At 38.1% G+C, this 20,810-nt stretch overlaps 4 protein-coding genes across 23 annotated transcripts in view; 2 read left to right on the plus strand and 2 right to left on the minus strand.

Annotated features, from left to right (window-relative positions):
* LOC125242358 (protein lap4) overlaps positions 1 to 3,954 on the plus strand; it is a 116,874-nt gene extending 112,920 nt beyond the window's left edge. For 14 of the 17 annotated variants that reach the window (XM_048151139.1, XM_048151149.1, XM_048151150.1 and 11 more), the window contains 2 exons: positions 375 to 554; positions 2,289 to 3,954. In XM_048151139.1, the coding sequence (XP_048007096.1) occupies positions 375 to 554; positions 2,289 to 2,552 (444 nt within the window). In that variant the 3' untranslated portion in view covers positions 2,553 to 3,954. Of the gene's footprint in view, positions 1 to 374; positions 555 to 1,652; positions 1,697 to 2,288 lie in introns of all 17 variants that reach the window. The other 3 variants (XM_048151145.1, XM_048151147.1, XM_048151143.1) reach the window with 3 other exon arrangements.
* A 6-nt stretch (positions 3,955 to 3,960) lies between these two features.
* LOC125242363 (putative inner dynein arm light chain, axonemal) lies at positions 3,961 to 9,381 on the minus strand. Its single transcript, XM_048151166.1, has 6 exons — positions 8,810 to 9,381; positions 7,876 to 8,007; positions 7,050 to 7,199; positions 6,830 to 6,958; positions 6,138 to 6,335; positions 3,961 to 4,094 (listed from the first exon to the last, which is right to left on the minus strand). The coding sequence occupies exons 1-6, from the start codon at positions 8,894 to 8,896 to the stop codon at positions 4,059 to 4,061; spliced, it is 732 nt and encodes a 243-aa protein (XP_048007123.1). The 5' UTR covers positions 8,897 to 9,381; the 3' UTR covers positions 3,961 to 4,058.
* A 181-nt stretch (positions 9,382 to 9,562) lies between these two features.
* LOC125242362 (mediator of RNA polymerase II transcription subunit 4) lies at positions 9,563 to 14,374 on the minus strand. 3 transcript variants are annotated; one of them, XM_048151164.1, is made up of 5 exons: positions 12,057 to 12,357; positions 11,802 to 11,982; positions 11,453 to 11,604; positions 10,961 to 11,139; positions 9,563 to 10,062 (listed from the first exon to the last, which is right to left on the minus strand). In XM_048151164.1, exons 1-5 carry the CDS (start codon positions 12,122 to 12,124, stop codon positions 9,893 to 9,895), a joined length of 750 nt encoding a protein of 249 aa, XP_048007121.1. In that variant the 5' UTR covers positions 12,125 to 12,357; the 3' UTR covers positions 9,563 to 9,892. The 3 variants fall into 3 exon arrangements, with proteins under 3 accessions (XP_048007121.1, XP_048007122.1, XP_048007120.1); XM_048151165.1 differs by lacking the exon at positions 12,057 to 12,357 and adding an exon at positions 14,245 to 14,374 and having other exon boundaries at positions 9,566 to 10,068; XM_048151163.1 differs by having other exon boundaries at positions 9,568 to 10,068; positions 12,057 to 12,341.
* LOC125242361 (peroxidase-like) overlaps positions 11,030 to 20,810 on the plus strand; it is a 74,327-nt gene continuing 64,546 nt past the window's right edge. Inside the window, exon 1 of one of the 2 annotated variants that reach the window (XM_048151162.1) lies at positions 11,030 to 11,162. In XM_048151162.1, the coding sequence (XP_048007119.1) occupies positions 11,158 to 11,162 (5 nt within the window). In that variant the 5' untranslated portion in view covers positions 11,030 to 11,157. Of the gene's footprint in view, positions 11,163 to 14,377; positions 14,671 to 20,810 lie in introns of those variants that run through there. The other variant, XM_048151158.1, reaches the window with a different exon arrangement.

The following is a 20,810-nucleotide window of genomic DNA, read 5'->3' on the forward strand; positions in this document are numbered from 1 at the left end:
TGTGTTGTAATGTAATCCAAATGATTGTTTGTCCATAACCTTTAACATACAAATGTTTATTAACACTAATGATTTGCTGGTGTTTCATAGACGAATGCATATCGTTTGAATGAATATCCATCCACTCCCTTTAGAATGAAATTCATCAAAACATTGAGTCATTAGCACTATACCAATTAAATTTACACATTCACCTAATTCATGAAATTCAAACTGCTACTTGCCAAATGGTAATTTAAATCTACTGAATAACTTAAACAAGTAACATTTTGTGATCGTATTTTTGTGTGGGTGGGAATCAATGTGTCGCTTCGCTGGCAATGTTGTTCGTTCTTCTGGGATGTGTATGTCACAATTGGCTTTACAAATTATAGAAATGGCCCCTGCCACGTATCGCGTTACGTACAAAACCGGGCCAGATACTAGCCGTGAAGGAGAAGGAAAAACTGTTAGACGAGCGCATTACCTTCCGCTCGGAGGAATACGTGTGCCCGGCCACCGGCGAGACTAAAGTGCGAACCGTCGAGTACATTGAGAAAGTCATTGAGAAAGAGGTACCGTGTCGTCGCGAACTGTACATTCCGCTACACTAAGTATACAAGACGCTGTACACATGCAACGCCGTATTTTGCGCGTATTGGTTTTTTTATTATTATTATATCTGTTTTGTATATGTTAAACGCTTAGCTTTCTACGTGCAAGTATAAGAGAAATGACGCGACGTGGACTTTGACTGCAACAGATTTACTTACTGAAGACTTATTACAGAAAACTACCGATTTAAAGAACTGACAGACTATCGTGTAAAAACACCAGATAATTGTAAATGTAATGGGGCGGTCTATGTAAAGTAAACGCACACTTCGCACTCGTGAAACACCATAACTTGAACCTAGAGAACCGTAGATAGACACGTTAACAAAACTCACAATAATGTTAATCTGATGTGGTTATAGCAGGCTTCGTCCATATATCCTTGGCTTCTAGTGTAAATCTGCTATACTCACAAATATTATTGTAGGCTAATATTGCAAATTGATGTTTTGTACATTGATCAATCTCGAATTATTTAGCATGCCTACATAAGCCATCGATATACGAACACTATATACGTAACAATTTATACATATACACATATTTTTGTGATTGTTCTTAAGCGTTATAAATATAATGTTTATATTGAAATCTATATATTTGTTTATGTGAATTTACTTATGTATTTTGTATTAGTTTTCATGTAGCTTAAGTCTTAGTAGAATCGAAACGCTTTTGCCGAATCCAATAATTCCACTCTTGCTTATGTCCGGCAATGAGGCACTGTAAAGTAGCTAAGTTAAAACGCTGTAAATTACCTTGTTGAATGTTATTAAGAACACCTCATATTAACGTTAAGAATTTTTAAAACTTAATTATTATCGTTAACAGAACTTAATCTCCTATAAATAAGTTATAAAACTGACTTCCTGATGAAGAAGCGATTAAGTTCAGTTTATAATTTTATTTATTAACAACGCCTTGTAATTTACCTGTTGATTTGTCAGTCTTAGACATGAAAGACTCATGCTACATGAACTATATTTTATATGTTTCCCCACTTGTCCTGCATGATATTTCAGCATGGCATGATAACGTATTGATGTATGTTTTACCAGGCGATACCTGGATTCTAGTCACCGAATCTTCACCCCGATCAATGGTTTGTTGTGTTTTATACGATTTTAGTTTAGTGTGGTGTGGCTGCTTGGGAATGCTGGTTAATTTGTTTATTGTTTCTACTCTAGACAAAACCCCGTATTTTCATTATTACGTGATTATATTACTAAGAATATTACAAATGTTACCAGTAAATAATGCCTGTATGAGCACCTATGGACGTGGTCTATATTAGAAACAACACGCCTAGTTTACATTTGGCAATACTAAAAACTTTGCATGTGGATTTATGTTTTGTATATGTTGTGATCTGAAATTAATTACGTACGCACGTCCTCATTTTTATTACCTACTTAAGTCATCGATTTACATTTCATCCCAATTCAATTACACTATTTTAGTCCTTAACATAGTTACTAGACGAATTTCTAAAACGATTTTGGCTCGTTCTAAATACATACAAATAGTTACCATTTGTACTCCTTTTGTGCTATTAAACCTTACAACTTACTGCCTCACAAGGCACAACATTTTCATCAGATTTTAACTAATCAACATTCCATCATAGTAGCTAACGAGCACAGCAATCGTTGTCATTCAGTATTTCAATAAGAATAATGTGAATAAATCGTCAGGTGGAGACGACACAGGAGAAGATAATATCGTTGGAACTGACAACTAGCCCCAGCAGCGAGACGGCGCCGAGCGACGTGGGCGCGGAGGCGGAGGCGGATGCGGAGATGAACCTGGGCGAGGCGGAGCCGGACGGCGACAGCTCGCTGCAGCCCGACATCGTGCAGGTCGTCAACCCGCTGCTCGACGGCGGCGCCGGCCGCGTCACCGCCATCCCCGTGGGGCCCGCGCACCGCCTCACCGCCTACACCGAGACCGACCAGTAGGCTTCCGTCTCCCCTCTCCCTCTCCCTCTCCCGCGCCAGCGCCACCACACCACCCTTCCATCACACGACCACGAGCCGAACTGACCACTTTATTTTATTTCACTCGACTCCCGGTCCACCGGCCGGTGTAGATTTCTTCAAACGACCGAACGGATTATGATTACTATGACGCGCGAGTTTCCATCCTAGCTTTGTATTGTAACTGTGATAATAAGTTAAATATTCCACCGACTTCTTATAGAGGGGCTCCTTGAAGAAATCGACCGGCGTCGCTTACTCGGATCACAATTTTTATTTTTTTATTTTATTTTTGCGACGGAGATTGCTAGTTTATGGTAGGTATTCATCTATTTTGATATAGTATATACTTTGAATACTTTATGTATTTAATATTGATAATTTTCATTCCGTGCAAGTTTTTAATGTTTGACTTCTTGAAAACGCTATTAGGTATTTATTTTTATGTTGAACTGTACCTGTTAAGTGGTATTTGTTAGGGTAAATGGTTGAATATTATGTTCGAGCGGCAAACCGGCTCTCATCACGTCATGAACGCGTCTACCTCTAGGGACCCGTATTACACAAACACATTATTATTGAGAAACTGAGAATATCGATATTATCGCGTATTTTATAATATTTTGGTTATTCTACATCATATATTCGCATGATAATAGTGGTGATGTAATACGGGCCAATGGAACTTCACTACTCCGCCGTGAACAGTGACATTCAACTATTCTACTTATACCTAATCAATATTTGAAATTTTATTTGTGCAGTGTTATTAATGCAGTATTTGTGTTTAGCGTTGTCGTAGTATTTTTATTGTAAGGATAAGGATTTTAGTTCATATCTATGTGGTGCCGTTATTTCTCAAAAGGTATTAATGTTGTAATGTTACAATGAATTTGTGATTTGAATTTATTGCATTTTATTTGATGTCAATTATAAGGTCTGCCAATATATTGGTAGGTGTATTTCATTTCCAAGTCGGTATCGTATTTCATGGAATTTGATATTTGAAAACTTTTACCGGGGTTGTATGTACTACGTCCAATAGTCAGGCCCCTCGGGACACTTTTATACATTTTTTGATTGGCGTTTACTGAAAAGGAATTTTCATCGGTTTGGATAGTGCGTATCCATTTTTAAAATTTATTTGTATGTTATATCATTAATCTCATGTTGTATATTCCGCAAATGACTGTATGAACTATAATAGTGAGTATTTAATGGGAGATGTATCGTATTTAAATAGGCTTGGATGTTTGGATGAAATGTTTCTATGTGTGCCCTTTATACCTTTTTAAGGTTCTCTAGTGGTAAATGAATTGTAAACTAATGAAAATATTGTATGTTTGTCCCAATTAAATGGTTTAATATATATTTTAATAAAACATTTTTGTGTATTATTTATACTTTTAATAAACATAAATTGTAATTACATTTAAATAGGAACACAGTTCCTTAAACAGTCTATAACGAAGGAAATATTTAACAAGTTTATTTCTTTGGAGCGATGATACCCTCTAGTTGAGCCTGTAAAATAAAAAGATGGTGAAAATTTTTTTCTTAAAAGTCATCACTGCAATAATAGACTAAGCGCCTTGGGCCGCCAGACCTTCCTCAAATTCTGAAGGATGAAACTTTGGGATACTGTAGAGTTCGTATCGAATGTCTGCATATTTTCTAGTTCGGACCGACGCCGACGGCCATTTTTTTGCATTAAGTGCTAAAGGTAAAAAAAAAAGTGCTAACTTTCCTTAAATTCTCAAGGCTGATTTTTATGTATGTGTTAGAGCACGTTGTTAGAAATTGGTTATGATCAATGCCAGACCGTTTCCGCCGGCCGTAACTTTTACCAGACGCGACAAAGTTGACAAGAAACGACTCTAACTTTCCTCATTTTCTCAAGCCTGATTTTGATATATGATACACAGGGATCTATAACTAGACCGTTTGTAAGCAGCCAGACCAATCGGGTGGACCCAACCATCTGCCAGACCGACTTAAAGTTTCGCTATGAACATCAGTAAAATCGTGATTATAGATAGTTAGCCGAAACTACAAAACCTAAGAAGTTGAATTTTGCACAGCAGTTTACGTTTATAATGTACATTAGACGTTAGAAGCAATTCTGAAAAATGTTACCCCTAAGGGGGTTAAAAACGGGATGTCAGTTTGTATGGGGATCCAAATTTATTTTGAGTTAGGAACTTGAAACTAGGTAAGAAGATAATAAATACAAATGGAAGAAAAGTATTTTCAGCGTTTTTTGATTTTCGTCTGAGGTTAAAAAGGGGATGGGAGTTTGTATGAGGATCAAATTTTGATTTGAGTCAGGAACTTGAAACTCAGTGCGAATTAATAAATAAAAATAAAATGAAAGTGATTTTGGCGTTTTTTGATTCTCGTCCCCTAAAGGGTAAAAAAGTGGATGAAAGTTTGTTTGTGGATCACATATATTTTTGAGTTAGGAACTTGAAACTTGGTGAATAGATAATAAATACAAATAGAAGAAAAGTAATTTCAGCGATTTTCAATTTACATTCCCTAACAGAGTTAAAAAGGGAATGAAAGCTTGTATGCTTAGTCGTTTCATTTTATCTCTTGTACACTTTATAAATGCAATGATTAAAAAAAATCAAAATTCGCCAAATCTTGGGATTAGTTGTCACAGCGGACCCCAGGCTCCCATGAGCCGCGGCAAATGCCGGGATAACGCAAGGAGGAGGATGATGATAGAAAACGCTGAAATTAATTTTCTCTTATTTATATTTATTATCTTTTTACCAAGTTTCAAGTTTCTAACTCAGAATATAATTTGGTCCCCAAACCAACTGCCATCCCTTTTCCAACCCACTAAAAGGACGAAAATCGAAAAAAAACTGAAATTACTTTTCTTCTACTTCTATTTACTATCCTTTTACCAAGTTTTAAGTTTCTAACTAAAAATAAAATTGGATTCCCATACAAACTTACATCCCGTTTTTTTTTCAGAATCGCGATTTTACTGATGTTCATAGCGAAACTTTAAGTCGGTCTAGCGGATGGTTGGGTCCATCCGATTGGTCTGGCTGCTTACAAACGGTCTAGTTATAGTTCCCTGAAATTTGCCTGTACCATTGAAATTTAAATCAAATTACTGAATAAATAGGGTAGATTTTCCTTTATATCACGATTTAGGCAAAACATAAAATAGTATTGATTTATTTAAACTTTATTGCACAGTAAAAAAAAATGTACAAAAGGCGAACTTAATGCCAGAAGGCATTCTCTACCAGCTAACCTTTGGGCCAAACAGAGATCTATAAGAGCTTAATAGGTGCAGGAAATATCGCAATGACGAGAAATGGAATACCTACTAAATAACCATAAATGATTAAAAATAAATGATTGAAAAATATAGGTATTTATAAGTTCCAAAAAATGGTAGGTAGATAATGTCTTTTTAATAAATCAAATTGGGCAGGACTAGGTTTAACAATCTGATGTCAAACGTTGCTGCGGTCGGAAAAGCGCTTGTTCTTTGGCAGCTTGGAGTTCATTATTTGTTCAAATATCAAGTTATCATAAACTTACCTTGAGCTGCGCATTGGTCTTCTTCAAAGCCAGGAGTTCCTCCTGGTGTCTCTTCTCCTCGGCAGCACGCAGCTCAGCCGCTCGGCGCTCGAGCTGTTCCGTCTTCTGCTTCAACTCTGCACAAGTCTTCTCGAGGGCCGAACGCTCCGCTTCTAGTTTCGCCACTTGTTCCATTAGATCGGATTTGCCTTGCTCTGACTGTTTAACAATTTTCAAGTTGATTTTTAGTCTTTAATTGAAACGAAGTAAGATTAAGTAATTGGCTTTCTGGAAGCTATTGTCAGCAACTAGGTACCTAACTATGGGCCATTCATCTAACAAACATCTCTTGGAGGATAAATCTCTTACGTAGTACGTAATAATTAGGGGTTTCATCGGTAATAAAGACGCCACCAAATAGTCTCTTAGGCCCACTTGCACCAACCACATAACTCAGGGTTAGTGGGCTGTCATCTGTCAAATTTCATATAAAATGGTGGGTTAACCCTCCATTTTCGTTGGTGCAAGTGGCCCTTCGTATATAGAATGGCGGAGAGTAGAAATAAGGTTCGAAAGATTATCGCCATCTGATAGGGCATAGGACCATAAAAAACTCACCTAAATATGCGACGATTGAACAATATTAATAATTATGAGGTTTTTTATACTTAACATAGTAATTTTTATATTATTTTATATCGTAGGTTTGTTACCTGTAGAGCTTTTCTCATACCGAAAGCGATTGAGCTACAGTACAACGTCTGATACGCTTCCATCGTGATTCTCGCTTCATCGCGAACTCTCAGAAGCAGGAGACCCCTTTCACCGCAGTTTATCGTTACCTAAAAATAACTCGCCTTAGTTAAAATTTGGTCTTGAGTAATGTATAGTCAATGTGCAGTTTGATATCACGAATGATAGCTTTTTCCCCACCTGTCGTATAAGTTCATCAAAGCACTGCGTATAAAGTTGCCGACGGACTGGACATATACCGGTTTCTCGTGCCTGTCTTTGCTGCAAACGCGTATCCAACATCTCTTGCAGGTTGATCACGTCTAGTCGCGTCGCTGGTGTCGAAGAAATCTGGCGACATTGGAGATAGGTAGGTACCCGTAAGTATAGCCCAAAGACTAGCGCCTTAAAGCATATATGCTTTCTAACTACATACAATATTTCTAAAATATACCTACTGTGATCAATAGTTTTTAACTGGAAGCCGAAAACCTGAATATGTTCTCACTTTTTATGTATGTACATGTACCCCCGAGAAAGGAGCGTACTCTTAACTTAAATGACGTCAACGCACCTACAACCCCTCTTGGGCTGCAGTTGTTTACGGGAGACGGTAATTGCATTAAATCGATGTTGCATACCTATAAATAAATAAATATTGGGGACACCTTACACAGATCAACTTAGCCCCAAACTAAGCAAAGCTTGTACTATGGGTGCTAAGCGACGATATACATACTTAAATAGATAAATACATACTTACATATGTACATAGAAAACATCCATGACTCAGGAACAAATATCTGTGCTCATCACACAAATAAATGCCCTTACCGGGATTCGAACCCAGGACCGCGGCTTAGCAGACAGGGTCACTACCGACTGAGCCAGACCGGTCGTCAAAACCTACTTACCAAGTTACCATCTGTTTTCTACCTCTAATTATATGTATCATTTAATTCTAAATTGATGAATAATACTAGTAAATATAGTACCTACATAAACATTACCACCTCAATTTACTTACCTTTTGAGTCCAGATTTGGCCCTCCTCTTCCCATTCTTTCGGTGGCAAGATGGCGTTCAGTATTTCTTCAGTTTCTCTTTTAGCCTCTGTGGGAATGCATGGCTGCGCAGCTGCAGCAGTCACACCAGCTGGCTGTTAGTTTAAAAATCATGATATATCAAAATTACATCATATATACCTATGCATAATACCTACCTACTTACTGCCTTCTAACACAATGCACATTGTTCGAGTTGAACTCCTAGGACAAAACCCTTGGTGCTGTAGTAAAAATTGACACTATAGTGATTAAAGACAAAAATTCGCAACTAAGTCACCAAGACCTCATCCATATGAGGTCTTGGTGACTTAGTTGACACAGCAGTGGCCGACACCGTTCCAGACAACTTGAGTTCAGGGTCTTACCCCAAGGCAGTAAATGTTACCATTACCACTCTTCAATTTACTATAAATTTTCTCAAAATAATGGCTTGATAACACTAAAGAAGGAGTTGATTTAGATTTTTAGTAGGTACTTGTTATCTACAATTTTGGATGAAAACTAGCCTAGATTGTGAAGGAAACGGGAATTTTCGCGAAAAAAGATTCAAAAACTTTTTTTTGTAAAATAGGTAAATTTAATGTTTTTCCTACTCAGAACTACGAGCCCTTTTCATCCTACTAGGCGGAAAAAAGCGTCCCAAATGTATTTTTTCCACTCCGTAAACTCCGTTACCATTTTTCAAACACTTTGTACAGCGGTTACAAAGTGGAGTGTACCTATGCAAAATAATATATAATTTTGGGACCATTTTTTTGTCCTAGATCGAAAGGGCTCTGGGTGATTCTGAATAGGAAAAACATAATATTTACCTAGTTTAGAAAAAATATTTTTGGTGATTGTTCTCGCGAAAATGCCCAAACGGAAGTTGGAAGGACCTGAAGTAGCACTCACCGTGGCCTCCTGCTTTTTGGTAACCAGCACGGGATTGTCATATCGTATTAGCGTGTCTTCCGCAGATGCAGAAGCCCTCTCACCCATCGTTAATAATATTGATGTGTTGTTTTAGAGAAACTATAATCTGTAACTCGTGGGTTAGGTAAGCGCGTTGACGTAAATATTTTGACACAGCATTGGGAGAAACCATGGTAACGGCTTTTTATTGCTTTCATGCTTGACAAACCGTGCACTCTTGTATATTAGGGTATTTATAATTGTTGTTTGGTGATAAAAACTCTGAAATCACATAATCATCAAATCAAATCTATACCTAGATATCCTGTATGACGTAAAAACACACCGGTATACGGCACTGAGCTGATTTGATTTATACAATTTTTATCCTGTTATGATAATGACTGATCCAGTAGGTATGTGTATGTAGTAGATATTTACTGATTCATTCAGCATCCATATTATTAGGGACTTAGACAGACTAGTAATTAGTGACCTTGATGTAATGTTGCAGGCTTGCAGCACCACTTGAAGACTTAAAAAAATATATACAACTGGAATTTTAGGTATTTGCTTTATTTTTGAGATACTGTATTTAAGGCATGTCAATCTCGCGTAAATCCACTAATATTTTCATCAGATGTTTAGTTATATAATTATATAAATTTGAAATAATTTTAGGCGTCATCCATATATTACGTGTAAGGGGGGGGGTCATACTAAATGTGACAATCCCTGTTAAAGGGATACAAAAAAGCGTGACATAGGGGGGGGGGGGGGTCCAAAAACCTGAAATTTGGTGTGACGTAATATGTGGATGATCCCTAATATTATGGACTTCGCGATTCTGATATGCAATTGATACACTTTACTGTACTAAAGCTTAGAAACTAAACAATATAAAATATCATACACTAACAAGATCACTATTACAGTAAATATTACTAAACAATATAAAAATACTAAGTAACAGTCTTTCAAACTGCAAATCTGTTCAACTTAGGTGAATAATGAAACTGTCCGATCGTCTTAAAGAAATTGAATCATGACTAATAGTGTATTAGTTCACAATCGCGGTCGTTTTCATTGCGAGTCACTACTGGAGCTGGAGCTGGAGTCCGTGGACATGACCTCGACGTCCTCCTGCGCGGGCGCGTCCTTGCCGCGCGCCTCGATGGCCACGGAGTTGCCGCCGCCCACCGACATGTGCAGCTCGCCCGACGGGTGCCACGTGAACTGGTTGCTTGCAGTCGCTGGAACTTAGACGTTACGTCAATAAACATGTTATGCGTCACATAAGTAATTAAATAGGAATTCCTTTCATAATTTGCATGATCTGGAAAATAGTGACTAAGCTTTTAGTAATTGGCGTGTGAGACAGCATTGCACGATTGCCTTGCGTGGCTGTGTATGTCTATGTTATTAGTCAAATTTACAATACAAAAGAGTTGAATTACCTATTCAAAGGAAATAAAAGAGAAAATGCCTCCTAATTATACTTGCAAAAATGCTTGCCTTGAGAACATCAGAATAATCAGATGTATGTCCAAATAATATTAAGATAAACAGGTTTCATCAGCAAAAGTTAGAAATCTGAATTAGATTCAGACTGATAATCCTGTACAAGACTGAAATCTAACTTTCACAAACAAAAAAAAATTGTTTACAATACAACCAGAGCAAAACAAAGATTTGGTATAGCTTAATTCACAAGAGCTGGCACGAATGGAACGAATGTTTGAATGAAAATATGCATGAGTGTGACAGATTAACCAATAAAATGGTGGCTCTTGACAGTTATGACTGTATACCAATACAGGTGTCACTCACACAATCAAAGTTTCGTTCATTTCATTCGTGCCAGCTTTCGTGAATCGACCTGTAGAGTTCCACACAAAGGCTTGTTGTTGGAATATAAAGTTCTTACATTAATATTAAAATGTAAATTTATTCAACTGCCAACATAGTGACCATAATAAATAGCTTGTAACTACAAAAGCTATAACCAGAACCGTTCAACCAAATAAGCTTGTAGCTACAACTGTTAGTAGTCGTTTGTAAGTAGATAACAGAGTAAAACAGTAGGAAAAAATATTAAGTTACAATAAATTCTAAGAACAGAATTTCTTAGTCATAGTGAGTTTGTCTTACCTCCTCCCGTTGTAATTCGATGTAAATCATTCAGTGTTGATGGTGTGTGTCCATTGAGTGGCAGGTCGCAGAGGCGCCCAAGCATTCCCAGCCTCATCTCAAGGTCTGTGGGGTACGGCCGGCGTGGGTCTCCAGGCTGCCAGGACAGAGGTGCACTAACTGCATTTGAAGCACTTATCCTGCAAGCATATTGGAAAATGAAGTAAGTACAATTTTATTTTGTATTGCAAACAATTTAAGAATAAATATAATGTTTACGGTTCGTTACAACCAAATTTTATAATACCATATTCAGAGGCTGTGTTATTTTATGGCAAAGATGTGAGATAATATTTTTCACAGTGCGATGATAATTGGGTTTTCCAGATGGAGGACAAAAACTATTCATAGCTTAATGAAATTCCTAAGATTTGAAGATTTACTCTAGCTGCCCCTTTATCTTGGAAGTGTGCAATCCCTACTCAATCACACAACATAAATTACCATACATACCTGTGGGCAAATTTGATCAGTTCCTCAGATGGCACCGGTCGTTTTCTAGACTTAACTATAGATGCTAGTTTTTGTCTTGCTTGATATAAAGAGGTAGCTAGTATCTGCTCTGCATCTTTCAGCTGTCTTTGCAAATGGTAAATATCTTGATCCTGAAAGAATAAGTAAATATTTACATGAAATCTCAGTACTTGCAGAATCCTATGTGTTATGTTCAGTTTTGTTATACATGTGTATCAACTAATGCTTACGTTTTTATACTCAGTACATTCTACTCGATTTTAGTGCTTTTGAATTTTGGACTATAATGAATTTAAAACAGTTGCATATTAAAATTTACTTGTAATACCTTGTTATCTACTTCAGCTTTAAGTTCATTCATCTTCTGCTGAATTTTAGCTTGTTCATCAGCTAAATCCAATGTTTTTTTGAGTTCAACATCTTTGGCTAGAAGTAAGTCTGTTAGCTGTGCGTGATCGGCTGCCGAAAGTTTCTGGGACTTGGGTGCTATGGATACTTCGATAATTTCTCTAAAACAAAAAACAATCAATAAATATATGAAATTAAAGAAATATATACATGACCAAATATAAAATAAACTCACTTTGCAATTAGTTCAATATCGTCGATTAAGGAAAGCAATCTGTCCTTAGTACTGAGATGAGAAGACATATTGCTAATATATAAAGAGCTGAGTCTTTTTTTACACAATTAGTATACTTATCCGGATTTTCTAGTTTCGACACCACAAGATAAATCACCTAATTTGTTAATTATTCAGCTAGATCAAAGCAAAGCTTGCGTTTGCGAAAAGCAATCGCTTACACAGACATGATTTTGATTGGTCTGTCATGACTGTCACTTAGACATATAGTAAGTCTAGAGTTCCAAATGATACACATAATAAAGTTTTATAAAATCATGCTTATATTGGGAGCTTGTTAATGCATTTCGTCACTTTTCCTTGATATACATCATATTTTAATGATCAAAAAAGATAACTTCAACCTTACAACTATGAAGAGAATTGTGGGAATAAGCAAGAATACTTTATATTAATGTGAGATTTGGACCTTACTTTGACAGCACGCTTCATGCTCGTTGCAAGCGTTCGGATTCTATTAAACTTTAACGTTTATAGAGCAGCAATTGAAAACTTTTCCGTCTCAAAGACCACTAAAAATTATTGTCAATATCAATAATGAAGATTTCTCAACAAAAATATGTTTTATCATAACTTTGCGCTTCTAGTGTAGGTTTGCCTAAAAAATATTTTACATATTTGTGGTTTAAATATGTCTACAAAATCATGTCATGTTACGTTATCTGACGCAGCGTTTTGTCAGAAGAAATGGAGGCAAATTTAAAAAATGTAGGCGTTAAAGAAGCCGATTTGTGTTGATTCAATACAATTTGAATTTCGAGCCTATTCTTCTTACAAGTTGCGTGTCGAATTTTATAGAAAAAACAAACAAGAAACATTACGTTATGTTGTATAATGTTTTGAAGTCCACGAAACCTTGCAGTAACATTATTTTGTAGTTAAAATGTACTTGTGTAGATAATTGTAATAGGAGGCTGTGTAACAGAATAATATACAATATGTTAAGTGTAAGTTATGTAATAGGTTACACTAAGTTACAGTTACCTACTTATATCAGTATTTACGATACGTACCTACGGTACCATGTTTTACGATATTACGACAGTGATTACTACTTGAGTTCGATTATACCATGTCACAAGACTCGTATGGAAAAGGTAAAGTAGGTATTTGCAGGTGATCCATACGAACGAAGTTTATAAATAAAGGCAGGGCTGTGTGAGCATTACGTTATTCGAACGGTGTCCTCAGCAAAAACAAACCGGCATTTCGAGCACGCTGTTACTGCGTGATGCGCGAGTGGGACACAGATATCCAAGTAGAGAAGGAAGGAAAATGATGTCTAGCACGCTGTGAGCATGCGCTCACCACGTGCTACGGAGACTTTATTGTAGTGCGCATGTAAAATACTTACTCATATTTTCGAGATTTATTTGCTAGCTTATACATATTATACTATTTTATTTTCTTTATGTGGATATTTTTGCAATTCATGTTTATTTTATATTGCAAGTGTAATGAAAAACATTGATTGATTGATTGATTAAATCGGAGCGTAAGAATTTTGCAAACTCTAGTCTTTAAAACGCTTGCCGCGTCGCGATTTAAGTTATTGAACTATTCTCGTTAGCAATATTGAACATTCACCCCACGTTCTACAATGTACTAAAGTGCATTAGGGTAATTCCGAATGACAGAAATGCTCGGGTAATTCCGAAAGGGGAATCTTGATATGGTGGAAATAATGGTGATTTTTATGCGACTTTCGAAATCGGACGACTTTCGGAATTACCCTAATGCACCTTATAATGTTTGCTGCTGATGTAGTTATATTCGGCTGTCTGTTTGCCGTTTATGAAATTAATTATTTAAGTAAATTTGAGGTTAAAGTAACAGTAGGGGAACCAATGTCCTTCTTAAACCTCCCGTATTAAAGACTCTGAATTAAATATTCGCCACAGTCTAATTTTAAGCAGATAAAAATAATAACTCTTGCATTGGGCCTATCTATTAAAAGAGTTCTAAAGTTCAAGCAGGGATACTGTACAGTTTTATTTAGAAATACAGATAGTAAAACACCATTAAAATGTATTATAAGTGAAAATATAGCGGTAAAGTTTTAATAATGTCTTTTAGATACTGCATCTTTGCAGAATATTTTTCTACACTGTGGCTAGGGCATTGTTACCTTTGCATGGAGTATGGAGTTTCATGGCAATGTTTTGGAGGGGGAGGTGAAGCAGAGGCGGGGCGTAGTCTGTCGTTCGCCTTGCGCAGCGCGGCGGGCACCGAGTTCGAGTCTGTTCCATTGCTTCGCTGATCGCTGCTGCCATTCAGTGCAAGTTTAGCAGTAGAGGTGAAATTGGCTCCATTGCCAATCTAATGGAACATCGTTCTTTTGAGCAAGTCCCGTCAGCTATAGTGCTCAACAAACTAAACATTCGCGTGAAACGTGATAATTGTCGTAAACAGCAAATTCTGCTCCTGCTATTATGTTGTTTAAACGGATCATTGAAGGAAAGTCGATGTTGAACGCTGAAACCACCAAGGCCAAGTCTCCGGAGAAATGTTCCAGAAGGCGGTCTGAATGCGATGGGTGTGGGGAACATTCCACGTAAGTCGACCCGGTGTACTAAATATCACCGTTTTCTGAAATCATAGTGAAGTCATTGCCACGCAATGTATGTCAAATGGCACATTGGAAAGCTTCGCGATGAGACAGCAATGGCAACATAATATTATTGTTTACGTTTAGGAGATAGTTACGTACCTAATACCTATTAATAATTATAGTAAATAATGTTTTATGACTTATGTTATCTTTTCTTGTTTAATTGTCTTGGGTAAATAAACAGACATTTTACTATATAGGTAATTTAGATCTATGTAGGTTACCTAATATCTTCCTACCGTTAAGTGGAATTAAAAAAAAACAAATTTCAAAGTATTCTTGAACGAATCATTCATACCACTTCAAATTACATAACAGCTGTTCAAAGATTTGAAAGAGTGAGTGAAAGTAGTACTTAGGTGTCATTCGTTTGATTGCAATTACAAGCGCTACTTGGATGCTCTACGATCTACCAGTGATGAGTAAATCACCATCAAATAAATTCTACAGGTATGACCGAGAGCACCCACAGCCGGAAAGATAGCCGAAAACACATGATAATGGATTTGTTCCATAGGGCACTGGAGTCGTCAAACCCCGTAGGTAGTTTCCCTACCTGGACTTCAATTGCGTCAAATAATAGGAAGAGGATACCTTTTACCACCGAAGTAATAAATTTATATTTAAGCCATTCGATCCTGCACAAACAGACGACGAAGACGATAATGACGATGATGGTAGTGAAGAGTATCAATAACATTCTCAAAACGAGTACAAATGTATTGTTATCAATGAAAGAAACCTTTTTGAATACTTTTTGGAAAAAGTAGTCTAAGAAATCCCGGAATCCCGGGATTTCTTCAATGTCATTTTTCTCCCTGTGGCCACGGTATAGGAACTTTTTAACCGTCGCCTCATATCTCTCAAGAAGGACGGTTATCAAGTCGTCTGTATGTTGTTTTTTTTTTTTTTTTATGCTTGTTCCTCGATATCTCCGTCGTTACTTGACCGATTTTGAAAATTTTTTTTTGATTGAGTGTATATGCATACAGATTGGTCCTATTTTTCTCAGAACCCAGTTCTGATGATGGGATCCTGGAGAAATCGAGGGAACTCCTTGAATCTGAAAGGCATACATATGGTGATTTTTGTGTTTTTAAAGGAACAGCATGCATTTAGGTACGTAACAGTGACATTTGGTGCAGTGGAACTGCTGATGATGGCCAGAACGGAACTCTTCAAATCTGAACGGCACGTTTATAGTGACTTTGCTATTTTTATAAGAACAGCGTGCACTTTCGTCCAGAACAGTGACATTTGGTGCAGTGGAATTGCTGATGATGGTCAGAACCGAACTCCTCAAATCTGAACGGCACGCTTATAGTGACTTCGCTATTTTTATAAGAACAGCATGCACATACGTCCAGAACAGTGACATTTGGTGCAGTGAACTGCTGATGATGGCCAGAACCAAACTCTTCAAATCTGAACGGCACGCTTATAGTGACTTTGCCATTTTTATAAGAACAGCATGCGCTTACGTCTAGAACAGTGACATTTGGTGCAGTGGAACTGCTGATGATAGTCAGAACCGAACTCCTCAAATCTGAACGGCACACTCATAGTGACTTTGGTATTTTTGTAAGAAAAGCATGCATTTAAGTTCAGAACAGTGACATTTATTTAGTTATGTTTGTTAAGCATATTGAGTTTTCAAGTCAAAGTTTGTCAAGCTTCGATTTCTTATAATATAATCGGATTCATGAGGAATTGAGGAAACTCCTCAAACCTTAACGTTATACGTATATTCATTTGTGTTGTCATCTAATAATTAAAGCATTAAAAGCAGTTTTAAAAAATACTTACACATTTCTACATAATCCAACATTCGCAAGTAGCTTTCACCAGAACCCGAAAGGCGACGGTTTTTTTTTTCTTAAAAATTATTTAATATAAGCGTATACAAGCAACCTATTGATCCGTGCTGATTGGCAATTCCCAAATCAAAAGACAGAGCCGGAAAAAAATAATAACCAAAATCACTTGATGGCGATTTACTCATCACCGTAGAGCATCCAAGTAGCGCTTGTAATTAGGCTCAGCCTAATAATGGTTGTTTGTTTTAACGCTTAAGCCTTCTAAATTATATATTTAATTGTGTTTTCAGCATTTCACGGGATAAAATTTTCGGAATCATTTTAAACAAAAACTATGTATGATATCCACGCGGGAGTTTTAGTCATGCATTTGTGGTAGAACAAGCTATCCCCTGGTTGATTAAAAGGATGATGTCCGATTTTTGGGCCAAAAAAAAACACTGTGTGCCCTACTCGCGCGATTAATCCCACTAAGTTGTTGCCGGCCCTTTGATTCGCGCCAAAAACCGACAAAATAGGGAGCGGTGGGCATGACGAGGAGCATGACGAGCGGCATGACGAATAGCGCGGCCACACTATGTCTCTGCCTACTTTCCTCACTACTTCCCACGCCGCTCGTCGAGTGTGTGGCTGAGGTATAATAGTGCAGCAGCAGTCAGCAGGCACTTTGTTGGTGGGTTGAGAAATAACGGGTTTTCCTCCCTCCTCCTTTGTATTGTAACATCTTTTAATGTACCATGGTTTGCAATAAACAATATTGATTGATTGATTGATTGACTTTTAAGGAGTTACTCGTCGGATGTGCTTGTATAAGTAGTTAAGTACCTAGGGTTGTCAAAATTATAGTCATTGTCTTATAGTTGCATAACATCAGGACCATAGCTGGGCACCGTTAATCAAAAAGTTAACTTCGTTAATCGCTAATCCGTTACTAAAAAAGTTAACTTCGTTAATCGTTAAAGCGATACATTTCGACAAATTTAACGTAAGTTAAAGTTAATCGTTAATCCGTTAACACGTGAAAAAAAAAAGAACTTTTCTTTAAATATTTAGTTGCATCAGTAATATCAGTATCCACTATAACGTATTATATTTCTGTAAAAGGCCGAAGTACAGCTAGCCTATTGAACTCTAGGCTGCACGTGGAAGGCAGTGATCGCCTGAGCTACTGCCAAGAGCTGTGTCAGGAGAGATGCTGGCGGTGACGGGACTGTTGTGGCACTTTGGGCGGAGGAGAGGCTAGGGAAGCGAATGTGGTCGTAAATAGGGCTCGAATTTGCTGCCCTATCACTACAACAGTCGCCATGGTAAAGCTTAGGATTCACCGAATCAAAGTTAGTAAAATCAAATCCACGTGAAGAATACTTTTTTAGGTAATATTTCGGACTTTTAGCAATCGACATCGGTAAAACCTAGGATTTACCGGCAAATCGTAGGATTTGCTGTACTTTGGGCTTTTATAGTAGCGTTCAGAACGTGTTTTTCGCAGCGCAGATGGCGCCTGTGCCCTACTAGATTAACGATTAACGGACTCGGAGAAATTTAACGGAAGTTAACGAGTCCGTTAACATTTTTTCAAGTTAACTTAAAAGTTAATCCGTTAATCGAAATGTTAACTTCGTAATTAACGATTAACGGATTAACGAGTTAATGCCCAGCTATGATCAGGACTATCAGGAGTATCAATCAGCTTCAATTCCAGTTTCAGGAGGGCGATTTTTGAATCTCGCATACGGGATTTTGTCACTAAAATACCGGTTGAAAACGGTGACTTGCTTATTATTTTCTGAATTCGAACGCGTGAGACTCAAAAATCGGCCCGCTGTAAATCGAATTTTCCAATTGATATACACATTCGCTCCGATTCTGTTTTCTTTGAATCGGATGTTACCAAAATAAAAATAAATAATTTTTAAGAAAAAAAAAACCGCTGCTTTTGGGGTTCGTGCCTACTTGCGAAATGTAGAAATGTGTAGGTATTTTTAAAACTGTTTTTAATGACAAATCTTTGATTATTTGATGGAAACATAAATGAATATACGTATACCGTTAAGGTTTGAGGAGTTTCCTCAATTCCTCATGAATCCGAAATCCGTTTATAAGAAATCGAGCTTGACAAAAATCTGACTTGAAATGTACGTGCACTTTTTGCCCTCGACGTCAATAAGTCCAGTGGGCCTGACGGTATACCAGCTATTGTGCTGGGAACGTGCGCTCCGGAGCTAACCGGTTTTAACGCGCCTTTTCTTGCTTTCATACTGCTCAGGCAAATGCCCGTCATCCTGGAAGACTGCTTGGGTCCATCCAATCCCAAAGAAGGGTGATCGCACAAACCCGGCCAACTATCGGCCCATTGCGATAACCTCCCTTCTCTCCAAGGTAATGGAGCGCGTGGTCAATAACCAGCTTTTAGCGTACCTGTGGTCTTCAACCACCAGCTTATAAGTGACCGACAATACTCCTTCCGCCATGGTCGTGGCGCTGGTGATCTTCTGGTATACTTGACTCATCGTTGGGCCACCGCCATTGAGAGCAAGGGAGAAGCACTGGCAGTTAGCCTAGATATTGCTAAGGCTTTTGACCGGGTTTGGCATAAGGCGCTTCTTTCCAAGCTCCCTTCGTACGGGCTCCCAGAGGGGCTTTGCAAGTGGGTCGCCAGCTTTCTATCTGGCTGAAGCATTTCAGTTGTCATCGACGGACAATGCTCAGATTTCCGGCCAATTAACGCCGGTGTACCCCAAGGATCTGTCATATCGCCGACCTTGTTCATCCTTCATATCAATGATATGCTATTAACTAGCAATATCAATTGTTATACGGATGACAGCACAGGTGATAGCCAGTATACAGGTCGTGCAAATGCCTCTCGAGAGCAGGTATTGGAATGCCGAATGCAACTTGTGTCTGAAATCGAGGCCTCTCTTGAGCAGGTATCCGAGTGGGGTAAACGTAATCTCGTCGAGTTCAACCCCAGTCAGTAAGACACAAGTTTGCGCGTTTTCCGCTAAAAAAACCCCATTTGGCATAGCGCCTAAATTCCAGAACACTCCCCTTATCATCTCCAAAAGTATCGGGATACTTGGTGTCGACATTACGAATGAGGTCCAGTTCCGGGGTCATTTGGAAGTCAAGGCCAAACTGGCCTTTAAGGAACCCTAGGGTACTCAAAGAGCGAAACAGTACTTCACATCGCGTCACCAGCTTTTGCTATACAAAGCACAGGTTCGACCACATATGGAGTACTGTTCTCATCTCTGGTCTGGGGCACCGAAATATCAACTTCTTCCACTTGACTCTATCCAATGCCGGGCAGTTCGTATTGTTGGCGATCCCAAACTCACAGTCGGTTTAGATCCTCTTAGCCTCCGGAGAGATGTTGACTCTCTGTGCTTGTTCTACCGTCTGTACAACGGGGAGTGTTCTGAAGAACTTTTTGACCTGGTGCCACCGTCGTGCTTTTATCACCGCACCTCCCGCCAAAGAAACAAAGTTCATCCTCACTTTCTGGATACGTGGCAAATTAAGAATAAACGGGCCTCTAGCTCGTTTTTGCCCAGAACATGCAAGTTGTGGAATGAGCTACCTTCTGAGGTGTTCCCCTTGCGCTATGACGTGGGAACCCCATGTCATAGCGCAAGAAGCAGGTATTTAGGGTTCTTAAAGGTCGGCAACGCATAAGTGACTCCCCTGATGTTGCTTATGTCCATGGGCGGCGATGACTGCTTTCCATCAGGCGGTTCGTCTGCTCGTTTGCTGCCTATTTCATAAAAAAAATGTAAGCATAACAGAGAGAACAAATAAATGTCACTGTTCTGAACTTAAATGCATGCTATTCTTATAAAAATACGAAAGTCACTATAAGTGTGCCGTTCAGATTTGAGGAGTTCCGTTCTGATCATAAACACAAGCTGTCCTTATAAAAATACCAAAGTCATTATAAGCTTGCTGTTCAACTTTAAGGAGTTCCGTTCTGACCATCATCAGCAGTTCCACTGCACCAAATGTAACTGTTCCGTACGTAAATGCATGCTGTTCTTATAAAATCACAAAAATGACCATATGTATGCCTTTCAGATTTGAGGAGTTCCCTCGATTTCTCCAGGACCAATCTGTATGTATATACATTCAATAAAAAAAAAAAGTTTAAATCGGTCCACGTGGAACAAACATTAAAAAGAACAATTTAGAACCACCTTTCCTTGAGATTTGGGGTGGCGGTTAAAAATCTCAAAGCTTAGTGCGATGAAAGGACATTACATACCTACA

The sequence above is a fragment of the Leguminivora glycinivorella genome, chromosome 2 (genome assembly GCF_023078275.1).
Source record: "Leguminivora glycinivorella isolate SPB_JAAS2020 chromosome 2, LegGlyc_1.1, whole genome shotgun sequence".
Taxonomy (NCBI): Eukaryota; Metazoa; Arthropoda; class Insecta; order Lepidoptera; family Tortricidae; genus Leguminivora; species Leguminivora glycinivorella.

Bases quoted from the DNA above. Each gene is read 5' to 3' on its own strand.
- LOC125242363 (XM_048151166.1), bottom strand. From the start codon at position 8,896: ATGGGTGAGAGGGCTTCTGCATCTGCGGAAGACACGCTAATACGATAT. The intron at 6,959-7,049 runs GTGGGGAAAAAG...AGTTATTTTTAG, and splicing joins TTGATGAACTTATACGACAG to GTAACGATAAACTGCGGTGA. The intron at 4,095-6,137 runs GTAAGTTTATGA...TTTATTTTACAG, and splicing joins AGACCAATGCGCAGCTCAAG to GCTCAACTAGAGGGTATCAT.
- LOC125242362 (XM_048151163.1), bottom strand. From the start codon at position 12,124: ATGTCTTCTCATCTCAGTACTAAGGACAGATTGCTTTCCTTAATCGAC. The intron at 11,140-11,452 runs GTATGTATGGTA...ATATGCTTGCAG, and splicing joins CTGATCAAATTTGCCCACAG to GATAAGTGCTTCAAATGCAG. The intron at 10,069-10,960 runs GTAAGACAAACT...GTAACGTCTAAG, and splicing joins TCGAATTACAACGGGAGGAG to TTCCAGCGACTGCAAGCAAC.